General features: G+C 34.3%; 1 protein-coding gene across 1 annotated transcript in view; it reads left to right on the forward strand.

Moving 5' to 3' along the window:
• LOC126727557 (receptor kinase-like protein Xa21) overlaps window positions 1–18239 on the forward strand; it is a 30567-nt gene extending 12328 nt beyond the window's left edge. The window contains exons 2-4 of the mRNA XM_050433274.1: window positions 16499–17437; window positions 17563–17961; window positions 18049–18239. Coding sequence (XP_050289231.1) covers window positions 16499–17437; window positions 17563–17936 — 1313 coding nt within the window. The 3' untranslated portion in view covers window positions 17937–17961; window positions 18049–18239. The remainder of the gene's footprint in view (window positions 1–16498; window positions 17438–17562; window positions 17962–18048) is intronic.
• The last annotated feature ends 3932 nt before the right edge of the window (window positions 18240–22171 follow it).

Below are 22171 nucleotides of genomic sequence, written 5' to 3' on the forward strand. Positions count from 1 at the left end.
CATTCATTTTGAAGAATGCGGGGTCTACCTATCAAAGGATGATGACTAGGATGTTTGAACCATAGTTGGGCAAGAGCATTGAGGTCTATATAGAAGAAATGGAGGTAGAAAGCAAGATAATGTCCAAGCACTTAGGAGATCTCAGGAACATATTCAAAATTCTGAGGAAACACAAGTTATGCCTCAACGCTTCCAAGTGTTCCTTTGGTGTGGAATCAGGCAAATTTCTAGGCTACATGGTAACCCAAGGGGAATTGAAGTTAATCCCGACCAAATTAAAGTAATCAACAGTTTACAACCACCTGGGAATCCCTAGGAAGTCCAGAAACTGACTGGAATGACTGCTGCTCTGAATCGGTTTATCTCTCGGTCAGCGGATAGGTGCCGACCCTTCTTCCTACTGATGAATAAATGGAAGGGGTTCAAATGGACCAAGGAGTGTGCCTTGGCCTTCCAACAGCTTAAGGATTATCTCTCTCGGCCTCATATCATGTCCAGCCTTGAGGTTGACGAAGTCCTATTCGCTTATATTGCTTTGGCCCCCCATGCTGTAATCTTGGTCCTGATATGAGTTGATGGCGGCACACAAAGGCTAGTTTATTATATGAGCAGATCACTACATGAGGCCGAGATCCGCTATCTGCTGCTGGAAAAAGCTATTCTGGCAGTGGTACATGCCACACGCAAACTCCCCCATTACTTTCAGGTATACATGATTATTGTCCTAACTCAACTTCCGCTTAGAGCTCTACTCTAGCGCTGATTACACGGGGAAGATTGCTAAATGGGCCGCAGTCCTAGGGGCTTTTGACATCAAATACATGCCTCGCACTTCTGTCAAGGGTCAAGTCCTTGCAGATCTAGTAGCTGAGTTTGCTGAATCCCCGTTAGAAGAAGAAACAGAAACATAACATATGGATGGAAAATCGGTTGGTATGATCTCCCAACAGGGCCCCCTATCCTGGAAAGTGTACGTTGATAGTGCAACAAATCAGAAGGTGTCTGGAGTGGGGCTAGTATTAGTATCCCCCGAAGGGATCACCATCGAGAAATCATTAAGATTGAGATTCTCGGCTACCAATAATGAAGCTGAATATGAGGCTCTACTGATGGGAATGACCATAGTTAAAAAAATGGGCGGAAAGGCAGTAGAGATGTTCTCAAACTCAAGATTAGTCATCGGCCAAGTGAAAGGAGAATTTAAGGCGAGAGATGAAAGAATGCAAGACTACTTGAGTCAAGTTAGACACCTATGATCAGGGTCCGAATCTTTCGACCTACTACACATCTCTAGAAGTGGAAACATGCATGCTGATTCCCTGGCCACACTTACGACCTCCTCGGCTCAAAGCCTACCTCGGGTCATCCTTGTAGAGGACATGCGCAAGCCCACAGAGGTGAACTGAGAAGTGGTTCATGTTCATCAAGTTAGACTGGGGCCTAGCTAGATGGACCCCATTGTACTATTCCTGAGAGATGACATCTTGCCGGAGGATAAGTCAGAGGCTAACAAAATACGGAGAAAGGCGCCTCGTTTCTAGCTATCTGAGGACTAAAAACTGTACAAGCACTCTTTTTCTGGGCCGTACCTACTCTGTATTCACCCTGAGGCGTCAGAGCTACTCCTTGAGGAGTTACATGAAGGGATTTGTGGAAGTCATACAGGAGGAAGATCTTTGTCTCACAGAGCCATCACTCAAGGCTATTGGTGGCCAAATATGCAGAGAGAAGCGCAAGAATATGTGAAGAAATGTCACCAATGCCTAAGATTTGCATCAAATATACATCAGCCAAGAGGAATCCTTAACCCCATATCCAGCCCTTGGCCATTTGCTCAATGGGGCTTAGACATTGTTGGCCCTTTCCCTAAAGTAGCAGGAAACAAGAGATATTTGCTGGTCCACACAGACTACTTCACCAAGTGGGTTGAAGCTGAGCTTTTGGCAAACATCAGGGACGTGGATGTCAAGAAATTTGTTTGCAGAAACATAGTCACATGATTCAAGGTCCCTCATACCTTTATCTCAAAAAATGGGCTTCAATTCGACAGCAAATCTTTTAGAAGGTATTGTTGTGACTTGGGAATTATAAATAGATATTCTACCCCAGCTTATCCCCAGGGGAATGAACAAGCAGAGGCTGTTAACAAGGTCATAATGAGTGGACTCAAGAAGAGGTTAGATGATGCGAAGGGAAAGTGGGTGGAAGAACTACCCCATGTCCTCTGGACGTATTGAACTACACCTTGTAGATCAACCGGGGAGACCCCCTTTTCAATGATTTATAGGGCCGAGGCTGTTATTCCTTTGGAGACCAACTTCCCTACACTAAGAACCAGCTCTTTCAATCCGAGCAGTAACAATGAATTGTTAGAAAGGAGCTTAGACTTTATTGAAGAAAGAAGAGAAAATGCAATGGTTCAATTGGCATACTACCAACACAAACTCAAGCAGGGTTATAATGCCAACGTGAAGCTGAGACCATTAGCACCTGGTGATCTGGTGTTAAGAAATGTTCTGGGTACTGCAAAGAACCTAGCATGGGGAAAGTTAGGGCCCAATTGGGACGGACCATATCGCATCACCTCAGTGGCTGGTATAGGAGCATATTTTCTGGAAGACTTAGATGAACATGTAATACCACGCCCGTGGAATGTAAACAACCTAAAAATATATTATTATTAATGAAAGTCTCTTTTGTCAATATGTTGATTTATTAAAGGCATTATATTTCTCATTATTCAATCTTTATATGTGTTAAACAAAACCTAAGTTGTGTCAGGTCTCTCGGACCACATATTTGGGTGAAATTAACAATCAATGACATCTTTTATAAGTGTTTAAATTGAATCTTAGTCATACCTAAAGTCCTTGGACTAGATTTTTTGGGGAAATTAATACACAATGACATCTTTTATAAGTGTAAACTGAATCTTAGTCATGCCTGAAGTCCTCAGACTAGATGCTTTGGGGAAATTAATACACAATGACATCTTTTATAAGTGTTTAAACTGTACCATAATTAATTTAATTATAATTTTTATAGAAAATATAAAATCTAATTTAATTAGAACTTTCCCTTAAAAAAATTAATTTAATAAGAACTTTTAGTATTAAGTTATTTATCCAAAAAGACAACGTGTTTAATTTAACCCTAAAAACCAAAATACAAAATTTATATTAGAATGCTAACGTGAATAACTATAAGCTTTTAAACTCCTTCAATTTGTTTCTAAAAAAAAAAAAAAAATAAAAAAAAAATAAAAAAAAAATAAAAAAACTCATTCAATTTTGTATAGATATTTATATTATACATTATAGATTAGAATGATTCTATGATAAAATGCAGGCTTTCACAAGTTATTAACATATTGGATGAGCTTATTTTCATTCTGTAAAGTTGTGATTTCCAACTATCTTTTGTTGATTTTAATTCCGTACCAAATTTGATTATAATTTCTTCAATCATTTTCCCTGTATGTATGTGAGTTTATTTGTTAAGGATGAGTGTGAGAGATCAATGAAGAATAAAGTTTCAAAAGATGAATCAGTGCAATTCATGAGTAGCTTGGGAGTAGCTCACGAGAAGCAACCTGCGAAAAGGTCACGTGTGAAGCACATGACTGGAAGTTGAAGAGTCATGCCAGGCTGTCAAGTTTGCGAGTGTTTCTCTAGAACGGTTGTCAAGTTTGCGAGTGTTTCACTAGAACGGCCATCCCGCGAAGTACCCACGAAACATTCTATTTGGAACCGATTCTATTAGAAAAGAGGTTGTTTATAAATATCCTATCCCAGCATTCCGAGATTCGGGATTTCCCTTTTGTCGAGTGTCCTTAATTGCTTTACCAAATTCTTTACCCACACTATAAATACCTTCATTACTCATGAATTGTTAGGAGTGCTTTTCAAAGAAAAAACCCTAGCAAATACACTTGAGAGTTAGAGATTGTCATACCTACAATCATCTACACATTTCCTTATGATTTTCCTCAACTCCTACCTCTCCATCTCTAGATCCTTGAGATGTTATTAGCCAAACACTTATACACCCATTCTGAGTGTTAAGTGAGATTTTGGTACTGCTGGAAAACATTGGAAGGAACCATTTAGTGGCGGATGCAATCAAGCTGAATTGCGGGATCTAGAAAGTTAAAAAAGACAAGACTCCGAGAAGTTCGCTGGTAGCATGAGCTTGGAGAGCTCAAGTAGATGGGGTAGACTAGGCTTAGAGGGTCTTTATTATTCTTGTACTCCAATTTTATTCTCTAGTGGATTGATTTCAACTTGGAGGGTCGCGGAAAGCTTTTTCACCGAGTTCTTCAATTTCCTTTTCGATAACACGTCTTGGTGTTATCTTGTAATTGCATCTCTCTCCCCTACTCTTTAAACTTTCATTTTATTGTTGATTATGGATGAATATGGCTTAAGGTAGTGTTATTTGTTCATTGCGCTTATTACTCTTGTTCCACACTTAGTTTAAGTTAGAGTAAAAGCAATCTAGCCGTAATTTTTATTTGGGGGTCTAAACAAACTCTTGTGTTTTAGCACAAATCTGAGCTTTCACATTCATTTTTTTTTTTTATTGTGCAAAATTTATAAAAAAAAAATTTAAAAAGAAAGAAAGAAAGAAGGATGCAAAAATAGTGTTTAGTTATCTCATAATAAAAATGATTCTTTAAAAAGTTATACATTATGTTTTAAAATGAAATTAAACTCATCCAAGTGAAATTCAAACTCAATAAAAAGTAAAAAAAAATTATATTATATAGATAGAGTCCTTCTAGGGACACAAAATTTATTTAAAGTATAAGAAAGCAATCAAATGTTGTTTGTCCTTGGCTAGTGTAAGGAAAGTTTTTTTTGGTAAGTATTGTCAAAGGAATGAGAAACTAGAATAAAATTTACAATTCTATAAAAAAGTTTATAAAAAAAAAAAAAGGAAAAAAAGATACACTTCTGAATGTAATAAAAACATGTTACATGCCTTATAGAATTAAAATTTTAAGCATTTACTAATACAAAGGTACTTAGTACTTTTTTTTATTTATTTAAGAAACACACACACATATAGGGGAAGGGAGATGGAATACACTCACACGCCAACACCAAAACTGCATACAATAATTAGTGTCGCGGAGCGAGTGATAAACCTCTCCTCAATATCACACCTTACAGATGTGAGATGACTCGACAACACTAAGTATCTTTTTTTTTTATTTGAGAAACACACACACACACATATAGGGAAAGGAGGATGAGATAAGGGAATACACTCACACGCCAACACCAAAACTGCATGCAGCAATTAGTGTTGTGGAGCAAATAATAAACCCTTTCTCAATATCAAAACTTACCAATGTGGGATGACTCGACAACACTAAGTACTTGATGCTTCTTGTTGCTTTTTTTTTCTTAACGAATTGGGTGATATACCAGTATTGAATAAATTTAAAACTTAGTGAACTCAATTGAGCGAAAGTAAAATTAAAAGACTAATTAAAATGAATTTTTAGCCAAACTTAGATGGTGCAATTTGCATTTTAGCAAAAAACCTAACATTAACAAACATATCATGATTATATCCATGAAAAACAATTTAAATTAAATAATATGATTATGTAACATATCATGCATGATTATATCTGCGGGGCTAGAGAACTTACGACCTGGCCCACTTTCCACTAGGGCCCAGGGCTCGCACCGAGGAGAATAGTTGTTGAGGACAAGCAGTTAAAAACCAAATAGCCTATAGATGCAGCCAAGGATGACCCTATCCTCAGCATACCAAGACTTCGAAAGGAAGAGCGACATGTCGTCAAAGGCAACCTCTAAGGCGCCCTCAGCAGAAAAGGCGAGTAGAATGTGACTCGCATGGGGGTACGGAGTGGGAGTGGTTCAAGGAAAAGATGTCCCCTCCGCATTGAATGCGCCCACAAACGTCCTAGCTATATTAATGGGAAAAGACTTCTGAATAGTGTGGCTTCGGTTATTGCAATTAAAAGAAAGTAGGGGGAGGCGGCCGATGAGACAGGTACTCAAGTAGGTACCTGCCTGACTAACAAATAGAGGGTTAGGATCAACTGAGAAAAGCTATATAATGTGAAGGCTTATGCGCCAAAGAGGAGGCTGGGTAAAAGAAGGCCAAGAACACGAGTCTCCTAGGCCATGCCGAGGAGAAAGACTTCTTGAGCAAACATCTAGGAACCTTAAGCTACATGGATGAGATCCATGGACAACTTTAGCTTGTCCCCACGGAACCGCCATGAGTACCACAACTAGTCTCATTCCAGTAACCAAGGCCTAGCTTTTCAAGCCCACGATCTACAAATTATATTGTTTGGGCCCTTAACATGCGAACCCAATATCATTTTGGGGTCGTTACAAACTGAGTCCTTACAATATCCATTACAAAAAATTTAGAATTAAATAGTATGATTACGTTAATGATAAACATGTCATGATTATATCCATGACAAACAATTTAAAATTGAATGGTCTATTTGTTTTTTTTTTTTTTTGGGTGGGGGGGTTAATAAATGATAGTTTTATTGCAAACAAATAAAACTGTACATCAACCAATACAAAAAATACTAATTCAAGGAAAGGACAACTAATCCAACTGAACATCAAACCTTTTCAAATTTATTCAATTAATTCATTTTATCCAATTTTGTTAAAAATTTTCTATTAAGTATATAATTATCTACTGATAAAAATATTTTTTTGAAAAAACAAATCTCTTATGTGAGAAGAATATTTTTCTAATTGCAGTTTTTTTAACGTAATAAAACTAAATGCCTAAATTGAATAAATTTGAAACTTCGAAAACTCAATTGAGCAAAATTAAAGTTAAACGACTGAAATAAGTTTTTTGTCAAACTTAGACGGTAAAATTTCATTTTAGCCAAAAACTAACATACGATTATGTTAATGACAAACATGTCATTGTTGACACCATATTTTGCAACCCGTATTTAACCTCATATGGAGGGTAAAATGGTAATTTCATATTGAAAATATGCATCTTGATTCTGGTCATTAGATCCTTAATCTCATTTCAACAAAATGATCTTGATGTTATAACGCTCAAATTGACTGGTCATGAGCCCTAATCGGACCATTAGATTGAAAGTTATCATCAAATCAAGTTTTAATGGTTGAGATGCACTATCACAAATTGAGTCCGACTATATGTGATTATGAACAATTGATTTCAATTGGTTATAAGTATAATCAATTTGAGATTGATGATGTATCATAATTTGATTGGTTAAGACTACATTTTATGGTAGGGTTGCACACACCTAATTAACTAGATAGTTAAACATTAATTATTCAATGAGTAATTTGTGCAATTATCTTTTAATTAGAGTAAATTTGGAACCAATTAAGTCTGAAATGAGAGTGATTGGAGTCATTTAATGTTAATTGGGAGCTAATTTGGGACCTATTGGTGTTAATTGTGCTGAAACCATTTTCTAACAAATGACCTTTGCTCACCATTTCATCGATATCTCTCAGAATATTTTGAATCTGTGAAACTAGACATCCAGGGCTTTAATTTGAGCATAATAATGAGACAATTCCGATCAGAATTGAGGCAGATATGATTTTTCAAAGTTGGCTCTATAGGCTGTTACAGCAACTACGGGAAAACCGAATTTTGGCTTGCTTCTCACTCCTATCAATCTTTTCATTTAATGCACCAGATTTCCCCTAAGGCTAAAATGAGGTCTAGGTTCATGATTCTTTGTCAACCCTCATTAAATGTCCTTCCATTCATATTTCCTCCACCACTACTATATAAACCCCCCATCTTCTTCATTCCAGGACACACAAAAAATCCCCCTCTCTTCTCTTCTCTTAAGTTCTAGTGAAGTTGAGTAGTCTTGTCATATCTTGGTCTTCCTGAGACTCAAGATATTGAGTGAGACTCACTCTCCCTCTCCTAACTCTTCTTTTCCTCCACCCTAAGGACCTCCATAAAAAATCCCCTCCTCCATTATATGGATCTTGCATGAAGGTATAATCTTCTTCCCTAACTATTTGTTTATATTGCCATGATGAGAATTTAAGATTAAAACATGATAATTCCCTTGAATATGTTTGAATGTTCTTATGTGTTCTTCACATGTTCTTAGTTATTCATCACATGTTCATGCATATCACTAGATTTAATCTTAAATCCACATCAACAATATGAAAAACATGTTTGTTTAGTAATTCTTTCAGATCCTTAAATCTAGGTTATCACTATCCACACACATTCACTAGAGTTTATTTTTCAATCCAAATGTCATGCTTAATAAATTGAATTAGGGTTTATCACATGCACACACATTAAATTCAACATACAAATTGATTGACATATTGGATGATGTGATATGAATGTTAGCCACCGTAGTCTAGAAGACCGATTTCACTGGGCAAGGTGGGTGCCTAACACCTTCCCACCTTGTAACATAGCCTCCGAGCTTAGATCAAGGGTTAGTAGATCATATGCTTATCCATATAATTTTCAATTTTTAGATTGTAACTAGGAAACAAAACCATGTACTTTATCTTAGATTGTATCTAGGACCAAAGCCATGTAATTTTCCTATGATCAATGTAAATTCAATTTCAAATTAATAAAATGAGGAATTTTTCATTCATGGTTTTCTTATTTTTCCAATAATTAAATAAGTGGCGACTCCATTGTAAAACCCTTAATCTAAAGGGGAAAATATAACTAGTCGAACCTCCATTTTGAGAGGCAATAACACGACTCCACCCATTCACGTGGGTTTGGCCCAACATCCTATAAAAATGGGCCGGGGGTGCAGTCTCTCACAGTCATGGTTATATCCATGAAAAAAAATTTAGAGCACTCACGACAATGGTGCTATATAGGTATAATGGTATTTTTTTAGCTCTTAACCACAAAAAATCATCATGCAGCAGTGGAGCTAAATCTAAAAGATTTAGCTCCTCAGCTACAGTGCACATCTATCTTTAGATGTGCACTGTAGCTCACAGGTAAAAAAAAAAAAGAATTTTTTATTACACTCTCTCTCTTCTCTCATTAAATAAACATTTCCCATTTTCTCTCTTTGGCTTCACTTCTTTCTTCTTTCTTCTTTCATCCTCCACTTTCCTTATCTTCTCTCTTCTTCCTCCACCGCCAACCCGTTCTCACAGCCCAGTTGCCAGCCCAGCTTCGACCTATCACCGGCACCGACCCATCTCGCCGATCTCCCCACCCATTCCGCCAACAAACCCATCTCACCGATCAGACCCAAGCTCTGGATTTCGAGGGTTTCATTCGACGATCCAAGCTTTGAGTTTCATCATTTAAGCCGCCATTGCCTTCCTCCGCCTATTGCTTTGGTTTTCCATCTATCCAAGCTTTGGGTTTTTTCTTTTTTTTTTTTTCTTTTTTTTTGCATTGCGTGAATTTGATTGCCGTGGTGTGGATGTTGCTTGGTGGGTCGGGTGGGTGTGGGCTTGGTTGATTTATTTTTTTTCTTTGTTATGGGTTGTGGTGGTGGTGGTTGTGGGTGTGGCTGATGGTAGAGTGGGTTTGTTTTGTGGTGCTGTGTTGGCGGTGGTTGTGTCGTGTTTTGTGGTGCTATGGGTTTTTTTTTTGCCTTGCTGTGGACTGGTGGTGGTGGTGGTGGTTGTGGCTGTTGGTAGAGTGGTTGTGGTTGGTGCTGTGATTGTTTTTTTTTTAGAGCAGGATATATTATTTTATTGTAGTAGTTATATTATTTTATTGTAGTGGTTATATTATTTTATTGTAGTAGTTATATTATTTTATTGTAGTGGTTATATTATTTTATTGTGATGTGTATATTATTTTATTGTATTGAAAGCTAAAATAGATCCACTACTGCAGCATATGTGTAGGTAAAATAAATAAAGTGACTTTTTGTGTAGTTAAATAGCTAAAATTTTGCCTTCACTGCAGTGAATGCTCTTAGAATGAAATAGTATGATTATGTTAATGTCAAACATGTTATGATTATATTTGGAGAAGGTTGTATAAGCAAAAGTTTTTTTTAAAATATATTTTTCAGCAAACTTGTAAGACCCGACAAAAGTCATTCTATTTTTTTCTTAGTTAACGTGTCAGACTTGACAAGTGTAAGCCACTCTCTTGTTTGAATCTTAGGTAGACGTTTGAGTAATATTTATGGAAAAATGCAAAATTTAATTATTCACAGTCGGTGGCCATGATGGTGGAATCTGGTTGTGGGCCTTGTGGCTGGGAATTTTGATGGTGGTCTGTGAATTTAATTATTTTTTATTTTTAGTTTGGAACGTGAGTTGGGAAGTAGAGGATTCTCTGTATGAGTCTTCCGTTTGTGTTTAATACTTAATGTTCACATTGTTTGATATATTTGGTAGAGTAAAAAATGAAGCATATAAGTTGAGACAAAAGATTTGAACTTTAATAAATTGATACGCAGCAATATATGTGATTAGTAGAGGCAAGCGTAGCTAAAAAAAAAAAAAGTAGGGGCAAGCAACATAAAAATGATTATCAAATTTATTCTTTTAATATAGGTGAATATCAAATCACAATATATGTGATTGGTAGATGCTAGCAACATAAAAAATGGATATCAAATTTATTCTTTTGTTACAATTGACAGTTTGTAAATATTATATTGTAAAATTTGTAATATCCTTAACATCACTCAAACTTCTATCACCTTCTCAAATTGAATTTATTGATTTAAATAGGTCATCTACAACAAAAAATGGTGAGTTGTCTACAGGCCAACAATGGAGTTCTACATCAACAGAGTTGCAATAGTTTTACTATTTTCAGAGAAATTATATAAAGTTTGGTAGTACATTTTTTTCTCTCTAAAACAACACCTAACCCTAATATAAAGCTATAGTATTTATATCTCACACAAAGAATTCACAGTGGGCTAAAAGCGGACAAAAATATTTTCTCTAACCACTCTGGCCTAGGCCTCCACTCAATAGACTAAGCCTAAAAAAACCTTCATTAATAACCATAACATTTTTATATTGGGTCAGGTCGTAATCTATATCAAATACAAACTAGGCTCCATATAATCCAACAAATCTTGGTTATTTCAATATTAGGAGGCCTATGTCTAATCCTCTGCTATTGCTCTATGTTGAATAAAACATTTTCATTCTTGCAACCAAAAAAAAAAAAAAAAACTTGTAACTGTACTACTATACTGAAAAATTGAGTGGGGAAGACTAGTTCTTTTTTTTTTTTTTTTGGTTTCCCAACCGGTATCCGAACCCACTGGGCCGACTAATCCGGTTTCGGAGCGGGTCCCGGGGTTAAGGTTTTAAACTCCTCCCAACGGGCTTGCGGGGGATCGAACCGTAGTTCTCCCTACCAAGTCTAGCCCCTGGCACCACTAGACCAAGACACCGTTGGTGGGGAAGACTAGTTCATATATAGAGGCTTCCTCTGTATAGTATTTAGAATTATGGGGTAATTACATTCCCCTCTCGAGGTTTGGAGGAATGACACACCACCCAAAACCTAAAGAGACAAAACACTCCCCCCCTTGAGTTTTGACAAAATTAACACCCTTCTGTTTATATAAGTAATGAAATATTCTAAATTTCTATATAAATATTTTTACAAAAGTTTAACCATGATCAGTAAAAAATTAACTTATAAATTTTGAATAAAAATGCAAAATTTATCAGGCACCAAAACACTTGCAGTGGCAAATCTCTCCATAACTTGTAGAAAAAAAGAAAAAAAATAATAATAAGCAAAATTTATGCTTAATATTTTAAAATAAACTTTAATTAAAAATCTAAAACAATGAATTTTAATTTTGAAATAGATGATAATTTCTGAAATTTCTATTTAATTTTAATTTCTTTTTAAGTTTGGAGTGAAGTGTCATTTCTTTAAATCTCAAAGGAGGGGAGTGCAATTACCCCTAGAATTATTTTCTAATACACTTAACAGCGAAAAGAAAAAGAAGAAAGGAAATTCAATAGAAATTTTTTAACGCCCAATGAGAGTAAACCGTTAAAAAAAAAAAAAAAAACGCATTTTGGACCATCTCTGGTAGAAGCATTGAATGAAGGAAATGGACCCAAAACTCGCATTCTTCACAAAAGAAAAAGACTAGAGGAAACTGTAGCATTCACATTAGTTAGTGCGATATATCCTACTTTCTCATCAAATTTATTCATTTTTTATCAAATCACAACAAATGTGATTGGTAAATGCCAGCAACGTAAAAAATGAATATCAATCTTATTCTTTTATCACAGGTTACATAACAGTTTGTAAATGTTATGTTGTAAAAATTGTAATATTCCTAACATTACTCCAACTTCTGTCACCATCTCAAATTGAAATTACAGATTTAAAGAGGTCATCTGCAGCCCAAAATGGGGTGTTGTCTATGGGCCAACAATGGAGTTCTATTGCCAAACTTTTGTTGGGAATAAACATGAATTACCAAATTTGTGAGATGTGAAAAAACATAAAAATGTAACACACAAAAAGGCAATCACACGACATAAGAAATTATGTAGTTCAGCATTTAGCTTACATCCATAAAGTTGAATACAGCTTTTCGCTCTCAAACAGCACACTCAAGCCTAATATGAAGCAACAATATTTATATCCACACAGTGAATTCACAATAGGCTAGAAACGGGCAAATTTTTTTCCCTAAGCACTCAAGCTCTGCCCCATGGACTAAGTCTCAAAAAATATCTCATTAAAAATAAAAAATAAACTAGATTTCACATAGTCCAACAAATCTTATTTGTGGTTATTTCAATCTTAGTAAGTATCATATTTGAAGGCCTCTGTTGTATCCGCTGCTTTTGCTCTGCGTTGAAAAGAAAATTTTCATTCCTACAACCAAAAGAAAAACGCTTTGTAACTGTACTATTGTACTGAAAAATTGAGTGGGGAAGACTAGTTCGTATATAAGGGCTCCCTCTGTATAGTATTTAGAATTATTTTGTAATATATTCAGCAGCAAAAATAAAAATAAAACACAAAAAATTTCAAAAGGAATTTTTTAATGCCCAATGAGAGTAAAGTAGTAAACCGTGAAAAGAACCCATTATGGACCAAAGTCGCATTCTTCACAAAAGACAAAGACTAGAACGAGGAAACTGTAACATTCACATTACTTGGTGCGCTATGATCCACAACGTACTCATTTCACTATATCCCTGTCCAGCTATTCTACTTTTTCATCATTCAAGACACTAGTGCTGCAACATTTCTACTGTTTCGACCACATTTAATCAAACAAAACCCAGAACTCGCTCATTAATTAAATTGAATTCATCTATTGGGATTAGGTAATAAAGATTTTGTTCTAGGCTGTAAATTTCTTCTTTTATATATATATATATATATATATATATTGATTGCCTTATTTGGGATGTGTCGCCTCGCGTGCAATAGCTTTTCTTTTAAAGATGTCCTTAGTTTTTTTTTTTAGTTGGTTTGTCAATTTTATCGCATCTTTCATAATTATACTTAAAATTATTTGCTCAAAAAATCAAAATACATCCTATCAATATTTGGATAAAAAAACATATGCTAATGACAAATATGTCATGATTATAACCATGACAAACAATTTAAAATTAAATAGTATGATTATGTTAATTACAAACATCTTATGGTTATTATATATCCATGACAAACAATTTAAAACTAAATAGTATAATTAAAGTTAGAAGAAGGTTGGTTCTAAAAAATTTAGAAGAAGGTCATATAAGCAAAAGCGAGGCTTCTTTTTTTTTTCAGCAAACGTGTGAGACCAGACAAAAGTCATTCTAGTTCATATATACATGGCATAAAGGCTCCCTCTGTATGGTATTTAGAATCATTTTGTAGTTGAATTGACATCTCTTCATACATAAAACGTTTGGGGGTTTAAGGGGTAAAAGATTTGAATTGCGAGGTTAGCAGTATATTGTAATTATTTTTCAAAAAAAAATTTTGTAATATATTCTGTGATATTTTATCAATATATATATATATTCTGTGATATATTCCTAGTTCTAATAATAACAATTTGAACTTCAGCAGCTAAAAAAAAAAAAAAAAATTAAATTAAATTATTTAATGCCCAATGAGAGTAAACCGTAAAAAGAAGGGAATTTGGACCATCTCTGGTAGAACTTAGAACCATTGAATTTGAATGAAAGAAATGAACCAAAAGTGGGAATCTTCAAAAAAGACAAAGACTATTGGTTTACTTTTTTCCTCGTGTATGAGGAAAAATTTTAGCATTCATATTAGTTGTTGCGATGTGATCCGAACCACACACTTCACTATCCCAATCTAGACGAACTATCGTCGTTAGTGGTTTACTTTTTTCCGGTGTGCGCGAGGAAACGGTATAACAACTAACAAGTAACATTCGCGTTATATGATCACCCCACTATCCCTGTCTATTCTCTCATCACTCAAGACCTTAGTGCTGCAACTTGTCTATTGCTTTGACCTCATTTAGTCAAACACAACGCAAAACTTGCTCATTAAATAGAATCAGCAAGGAAGAGGATCTTATTCACTTCCAAGCCATCCTTCTCTTATGACCCACTACTCACTTCGCCATCCAAAATCTAATTCTACTTTTTCATCATTCAAGTCCCTAGTTCTGCTACATTTTTCTACTGCTTCAACCTCATTTACTCAAACACAACCCAGAACTTGCTTATTAAATTGAATCAGCAAGGAAGTGGATCTTCACTTGTAGCAATGAGAACGAGACTTCTATGCTCAATTCACTTCCTAGCCATCCTTCTCTTGTTCAATGTAAACTCAACTCTTGCTGTCTTATCTAGCAATAGTGGCACCTCTAGTTATTTTGGTGGGAATGAGACGGATTATCAGGCTTTGTTGGCCTTCAAGACAAAGATAACACATGACCCTGGAAAAGTTTTGAGCTCGTGGAATGATTCTCTCCATTTCTGCCAATGGGAAGGTATAACGTGTGGCCGCAAGCATAGAAGAGTCACTGTATTAAACCTTACGTCCAGAGGATTGGTGGGTTCCTTGTCTCCACACATCGGCAACCTCAGCTTCGTGAGGGAAATCATTCTCTCGAACAACACCATTGGAGGCAAGATTCATAATGAAGTTGGTCGTCTATTCAGGTTGCAAGTATTGAGATTGACTAACAACTCCTTCCAAGGAGAAATTCCTGCAAACCTTTCCCATTGCTCCAACCTCAAGTACCTTAGGGTCGGTCTTAATAACCTTTCAGGGTCAATCCCAATGGAGTTTGCTTCTTTGTCAAAGCTAGTAGAATTTTCTGCTCACTTAAACCATCTCACGGGAGAAATCCCACCTTTCATTGGAAATCTTAGCTCTCTCCAAACTTTATCTGTAGTCTATAATGTCTTGGGAGGACAGATTCCAAGTGCCTTAGGTCAACTAAGAAGCTTAGAACATCTTGCACTGGGTGGAAATAAACTCTCGGGTTTGATTCCTTCGTCTTTGCATAATCTTTCATCTATAATTGATTTTTCAGTGGGTGGAAATGAGCTTAGTGGAAGTCTTCCCACAGACTTATTCCTCAACCTTCCCCATCTCCAATGGCTTCAAATTGCTGCAAACCAATTTACTGGGTCTCTTCCAACCTCATTATTTAATGCTTCAGAGCTACAATCCATAGAAGCTGAAGTAAACTATTTTACCGGAAAAGTTGCAGACAATTTTGGAGGCTTACAGCGTTTGGAAAAGTTACTTATTAATGTAAATAATTTAGGAAGCGGAGATGCTGATGAATTGGATTTCTTTAAATCTCTAGTCAACTGTAGCCGTTTGCAGAACTTGATCCTCTCAGAAAATCAATTCAAAGGTATGTTACCAAATGTTTTGGGAAATCTTTCAACCCAACTTGAATTTTTTATGATCAGCAACAATCTTATTTTTGGGGAAATCCCTTCAGGGATAGGTAATTTGATTAGCATGATCCACTTATGGATGGATGGAAACAAATTCACAGGCACAATCCCAAGTGATATTGGTAATCTCCAAAAGTTACAAAGATTATTTTTACATAACAACAAACTCTCAGGAAGGTTACCAATTACCCTTGGAAACTTGTCTTCAATAAGTGTCATGCATTTAGAAAATAACATATTGCAAGGAACTATCCCATCAAGTATAGGAAAGTGCAAAAATCTGAATTTGTTAAATCTATCTCAAAACAATCTTAGTGGCCCCATTCCAAAACAACTCTTTGCAATTTCCTCCTTGTCAAATTCACTTAATTTAGCTCGAAACTTTTTAATTGGATCATTACCATCAGAGGTTGGCAATCTTATCCATTTAGCAGAATTGGACATATCTGAGAACAAGTTGTCTGGTGAAATTCCAAGTAGCCTTAGCTCCTGCACCAGCCTTGAGTACCTTTACATGGAAGGTAATTTCTTTCAGGGAGTAATTCCAACATCTTTGAGTACTTCAAGAGGTATTCAAGTTATGGATCTTTCTCGAAACAAGTTGTCAGGTCAAATTCCAAATTTCTTGGATAAACTTTCCTTGAAGAATTTGAATTTATCCTTCAATGATTTTGAGGGAGAGGTTCCAACAAAAGGAGTTTTTGCAAATGCTAGCGCACTATCAATTGTAGGAAACAATAGGCTTTGTGGGGGCATATTGAAACTAAAGTTGCCTAGGTGCTTAACAAAAGAAAAGAAGAAAACGAAGAGGCCTCTTACAATCAAAATTTTAGTTTCAATGGCTTGTGTGATTCTAGCAGTAACCATAGTGTCATTTTTCTTATTTTCTTGGCACAAAAATAGAAGAAGAGAAACCACTTCGGGATCTTACTTGAGAAAATCACTTCTGAAAGTGTCTTACCAAATGCTCCTTAAAGCAACTGATGGGTTCTCTACAGCAAATTTAATTGGTGTGGGTAGTTTTGGCTCAGTGTATAAAGGCATCCTTGGTGAAGATAGATCAATTGTTGCAGTCAAGGTACTAAATCTTCAACGTAGAGGAGCTTCTAGGAGCTTCATCTCTGAGTGTGAAACCTTGAAAAATATTCGTCACCGAAATCTTGTGAAGATCATAACTTCTTGCTCAAGTGTGGATTTTCATGGTAATGATTTTAAGGCTCTAGTCTATGAGTTCATGCCCAATGGAAATCTAGAAAATTGGTTACATGATTTGGAAAAAGATTTTGGGCAAGTAGAGATACAAAATTTGAACCTTCTTCAAAGAATAAACATTGCCATTGACGTTGCATGTGCACTCGATTATCTACATCACCATTGCCCAATGCCAGTTGTTCACTGTGATTTAAAGCCAAGTAACATTCTTTTCGACTATGATATGATTGCTCATGTTGGAGATTTTGGACTTGCAAAATTTCTTTTAGAACAAACAAATCTGAAGCAAAGCAGCTCAATTGGAATAAGAGGAACAATTGGGTACACTCCTCCAGGTAACAACAATTTATTGAAATTTTCATTTGTTAACATATATTTTCCCACATTTAATGTGATTACTTTTTGAGTTCCTAAATTTTAATGTGACTGTATTACCTATATCAAACATTTTGAATGGCAGAGTACGGTCTAGGAAGTGAAGTGTCAACTAAAGGGGATGTCTATAGTTATGGAATCTTATTGTTGGAGATGATAACAGGAAAGAGACCTACAGATGGTATGTTTGATGGAGGCTTGAATCTTCACAACTACGCTAGCATAGCCTGGCCTAACCGTGTATTGGAGATTGCGGACCCAAAACTTTTAAACAATAATGATGAAGTAATTGGCAATCACAATTGCACCCCAACAAATAGAACGAATGAGTGTTTGATATCCATGGTGAAGCTTGGCTTGGCATGCTCTATGGAGTTGCCGCAAGAACGATGGGACATTAGCAAGGCCATCTCTGAGTTGCAATTGGTCAGGGACATTCTTCTTGGCGCTGGGATTTAATGCAACATGCTTGGCCATACGGAAGGTCAAAAATCAAACTTGTCTCCCTCTTAATGTTGGTATTAAATTCTTTACTTACTTTGACTTTTCCTCTTTATGTTTTCTATTGCAGGTTCATAAAGTTTTACAATGGAAGGAAGAACTTTTTGGCCTGCTTAATAAACATGCTTATGGTTTACTGAGAAGTACTCTGCGTAGTGCTTATATTACTCATCTTACATATGTATATTATATGTAACTCCAAATAAATTGATATTATGCTTGGAAAAGTAATTATATATCTAATTTCATTTGCAGTTGTAATATTTAAAGCCAACATATAAGATGTCTTTTTCACTTCTCATTCCCATCACTAATCGAATGGACAAAGTGGCAAGTGGGATTCCAATCTGGTTGCTATTTTGAATTTTCGATAACCTTAGCTATACTGATACTACAATTCACATAACATAAGTAATGATGCTTTTATTTGATAGAAATGATACCATATGTTGCATTGCAATTGATAGATTTTTTTTTTTTTTTAGAAGAAATTGAGAGACATGATTGTTAACACAAATCTATCTATATGTATATAAAAGTAAGGATCTTATGTGTTAGAGCATGTGATTCTTGTTGGGTTTCACATGTATGTGAAGTTTCACATTAAATAAAGATGAAAATAATGATTAGTTCTTTTGCCTTAGTGTGTCTCTATATATTGTATTAATTATTCAAGGAGTCTCTCCAAAATGTTTATCTCCCAAAAATTCGATCTTGTGAGATATTCTTTTATTTAGACTTCCATCTTATCTTTTAATTAGTTGATTTATTAAACCTTTCACTAAGCAAAAGTTATAATGAATTATTTTATTTTATTTTATTTTATTTATTTATATTCAATAATAAATAGTTTTTTTTATAGGATTCAATAATAACTATTTATATATATCATTTGCAGCAACCAATAAAAAAAATTCCCAAAATAAATAATGAATATATTGTGCACCATAAATGACTTGTCAACATGAAAATACCAAGTATGCAAACTAACATATTGACTAATAAATGATCAAAATAAAATGTGTCTTTGGATTAAGATCCTCTAAAGTTCTTAGATTACTCTATCATATAGAATTCTTTAAATTCCCACCTTCCTTTTAAAATAAAAAGCTAGGATTCTGCCATATAATCAATCCCCTGTCATAACCGTTATTTAAAGCTATCAAAAAAAAAAAAAACTCAAATTTATTCACCTTACCAAAATATGAGGAAAATATTATCAGAAGGAAATCACCACCGTTGACGGCAGTGGACCTGATGGATTTGCAAAAGAAAGTAAACAAAGTAAGAGACTTTGTGCAATTAGAATATTATTTATGTTCATTTCCAAGAGAAGGGAAGCATCATTTCCAAGGAATTTGTAAGCATTATATTTGTCCAGAGTTTATACTGGTTTGTTCTGTGTATCCATGTTACTTTAAATAAATAACAATAAAATTATTATTAGTATTGTTTTTCACATAATCAAAGTTATTATCAGCACTACAAGTCTGCATTTCACTGGTCTATTTGAGATCTGTTTATTTTACTGAAACTGAAAACTTTTTGTTGAAAGTACTGTAAAAAAAGGTAAAAGTTAGTTGAAATAATATAGTGAGACCCATAAATAATATCAAAAAATGCAGTAAAACCTATAAATAGTAGCAAAAATAAGTTAAATAGTCAAACAAGTTGGCAAAATTAATCATACCAAACGGACACGTACATGATCCTACCTTCTGTTTAAATCCTTTGGTATTTTGAAGTTGAATGCAAATATAAAATTTATAATCATTTACTAAACATGAGTTTTTGGGGAGCATAAAAAGAAATGTAAGATATTTTGTATTTTAAAACATTCTTTATCTTTAGAATTTTTTTTTTCTTCCCATAAAAAAAAAAATCAAAGAATTGGGTTTTTTCTCTAAAAAAAATTGTTGATTTAAAATAAAATTCAATTAAAATCTTGATTTTGTTGGTTCAACTGAAAGATTATCAGTAGTACATATATGCATAGGAAGATCGTACAAGATGACTGTGGAATTTTCAAATATTAAATATAATAATTTGCTTTTCAAAAATAAATAAGTAAATTGATTATTGAAAAACCTAGTCCCAATTCAAATTATCCTTGCTAATTAAGAAAAATTCCATTTAAATAATAAACCCAGAACCAATTGATATAACTTTTGAAAATACCAAAAATCAGAATAAAAGTGGATTTTTTTTTTTCCTGAAAATTGGAGTCAAAGTGCCATATTTCACCGGGTCTTGAATTGATGTGTTGATTTGAGCCCACTATAAGTAGATTAGTACTCTGATAGTCTGATCGGTCAGATTGGCAATCTGATTTCAGGCCTTAAAAAAAATCTTTATTTGTCCAATTTTTCTCTTAGCTGAAAATGTTCCCTAAGTTTTTAGAAATCTTAAAAAAAAAAATTATAAATAAAGGAATCACAAAGAAAAGGGAACCACTTTGGACAATTTTAGAATTCTCTCACGTAAAAGTTTTGAAATTAATTTAAAAAGACTTCACTCTCACCTTCGTCAAACCCCTTCAAAGGCCATGAAATTGGCTTCAACATTTCCTAAGCACCACCTTTCCACCATTCAAAAGAAATGTCTTAATGTGGTGTATTAAATTTATTTCTTGAGGTTGATGGTGGCTGTATATTTATTTTATTAGTTTGTTTATACTATTTTAATGTGGTGTATGTTAAAATAGAAACTTTGATATTTGGTGTATTGTAAAGTGTTTTGTTAAAATAGATAAAATAAGTTTTTGAGTTGCTAAACGTTAAATTTTTTAGCACTCTTATTGTAAATGCTCTAACCCATCAATGATTTTTATGCAATCACAAGGACAAAATCCTTCAAAAACACAGCCACAAAATTCATCACCCTCAATACTCATTTCATCATAAAAACCATATTTTTCACAAACACAAAAAGTATAGAAACTATCTCCAAACATCAAAAACGAGATTAACCACCCATTGAATGAGCTTAATGGAACTGAAAGTAATAAATATCCTATTTTTTGTGCAAATTTTCTCCAATATGAAAGTAATACATATTCTGTTTAAATTAATTCTAATTTAAAAATAACAAAATTTAGAGTTTAATTTGTAACATTTGAAATTTCAAAAGATTCAAATCTGTTACAACTCCAACACTATAAGTATAAGGAGTAAAATAAAAGTGAAAATTTTTCCATAAGATTGCCATTTTTTTTCTTTGGTGGTGGTGAAGAAATAGGATCGCTTTCAATAACCACCAAATTTGGCCTTGATTTGTATGGAAAATAACAAAAAAGATTGGACTTTCTCTAAAGCAGAAATGGTACATTGTTGTCCATTTGCAAGAGCACCTTCCTTTCTTTAAAGAGAGAGAAATATTTCCCATCAATTACGTGCCCATTAAAGCATTACCTCATCATTATCCCGTATAAATAATGTCATAGCATCAACATATCATGATGGTTGAGTAAAATTTATGGTGTATCTTTATGTTAGAATTTAGAAGTCAATTATACCACTGCATACCGAATCCTTTTGTCACATAACCATTCTAACTAGAATTAATTATACATAGTGGCATATTGGCTAGATCTAATTATACATAGTGTTGAGTCGGGATTTTTTTTTTTTTTTTTTTTTTTTTTTTTTTTAAATAGGTTGAGTTGGGATTTTATTGCTAGTTAGCATTTTTCGTCAATATGTTGATGTTAGTAAGTTCATCGATTGCAAGGAATATGCTCTCTACTAATTCTACCAGTTAGATTAGTTACTATGCTTCATCCTGACATAAACCATCCAATCTCACTTGTGAAATTGATAAACTTTTTTTACTTCAATATTAATTTGCATATAATTTTTTTATTCAGATAGATACAAACAATGGGAAAGATGGAGATTTGAATTCTAGATATCTCCACTGAAAACACAAAAATGTGTTAATTAAGCTAAAACCTACAAGGCTGTAGTCACTTCTCATATATTTAACTGTATAAGTGTTCTCCCTTTATTCATATATTTTATTTTGATATTGAGCTCTTTTAATTTCATTATACATTATGGTAAAAAAAAAAAAAACCTTATTATACAATAGTCTTTCTAAGAACACAATAAAAATTTTACAACATTCGAAAATTAACAAAGTTTTTCTATAACTCAATACATGTCCATTTATTTATTTATAAGTAATACATGTCC

The sequence above is a fragment of the Quercus robur genome, chromosome 5, assembly GCF_932294415.1.
Source record: "Quercus robur chromosome 5, dhQueRobu3.1, whole genome shotgun sequence".
Lineage (NCBI taxonomy): Eukaryota > Viridiplantae > Streptophyta > Magnoliopsida > Fagales > Fagaceae > Quercus > Quercus robur.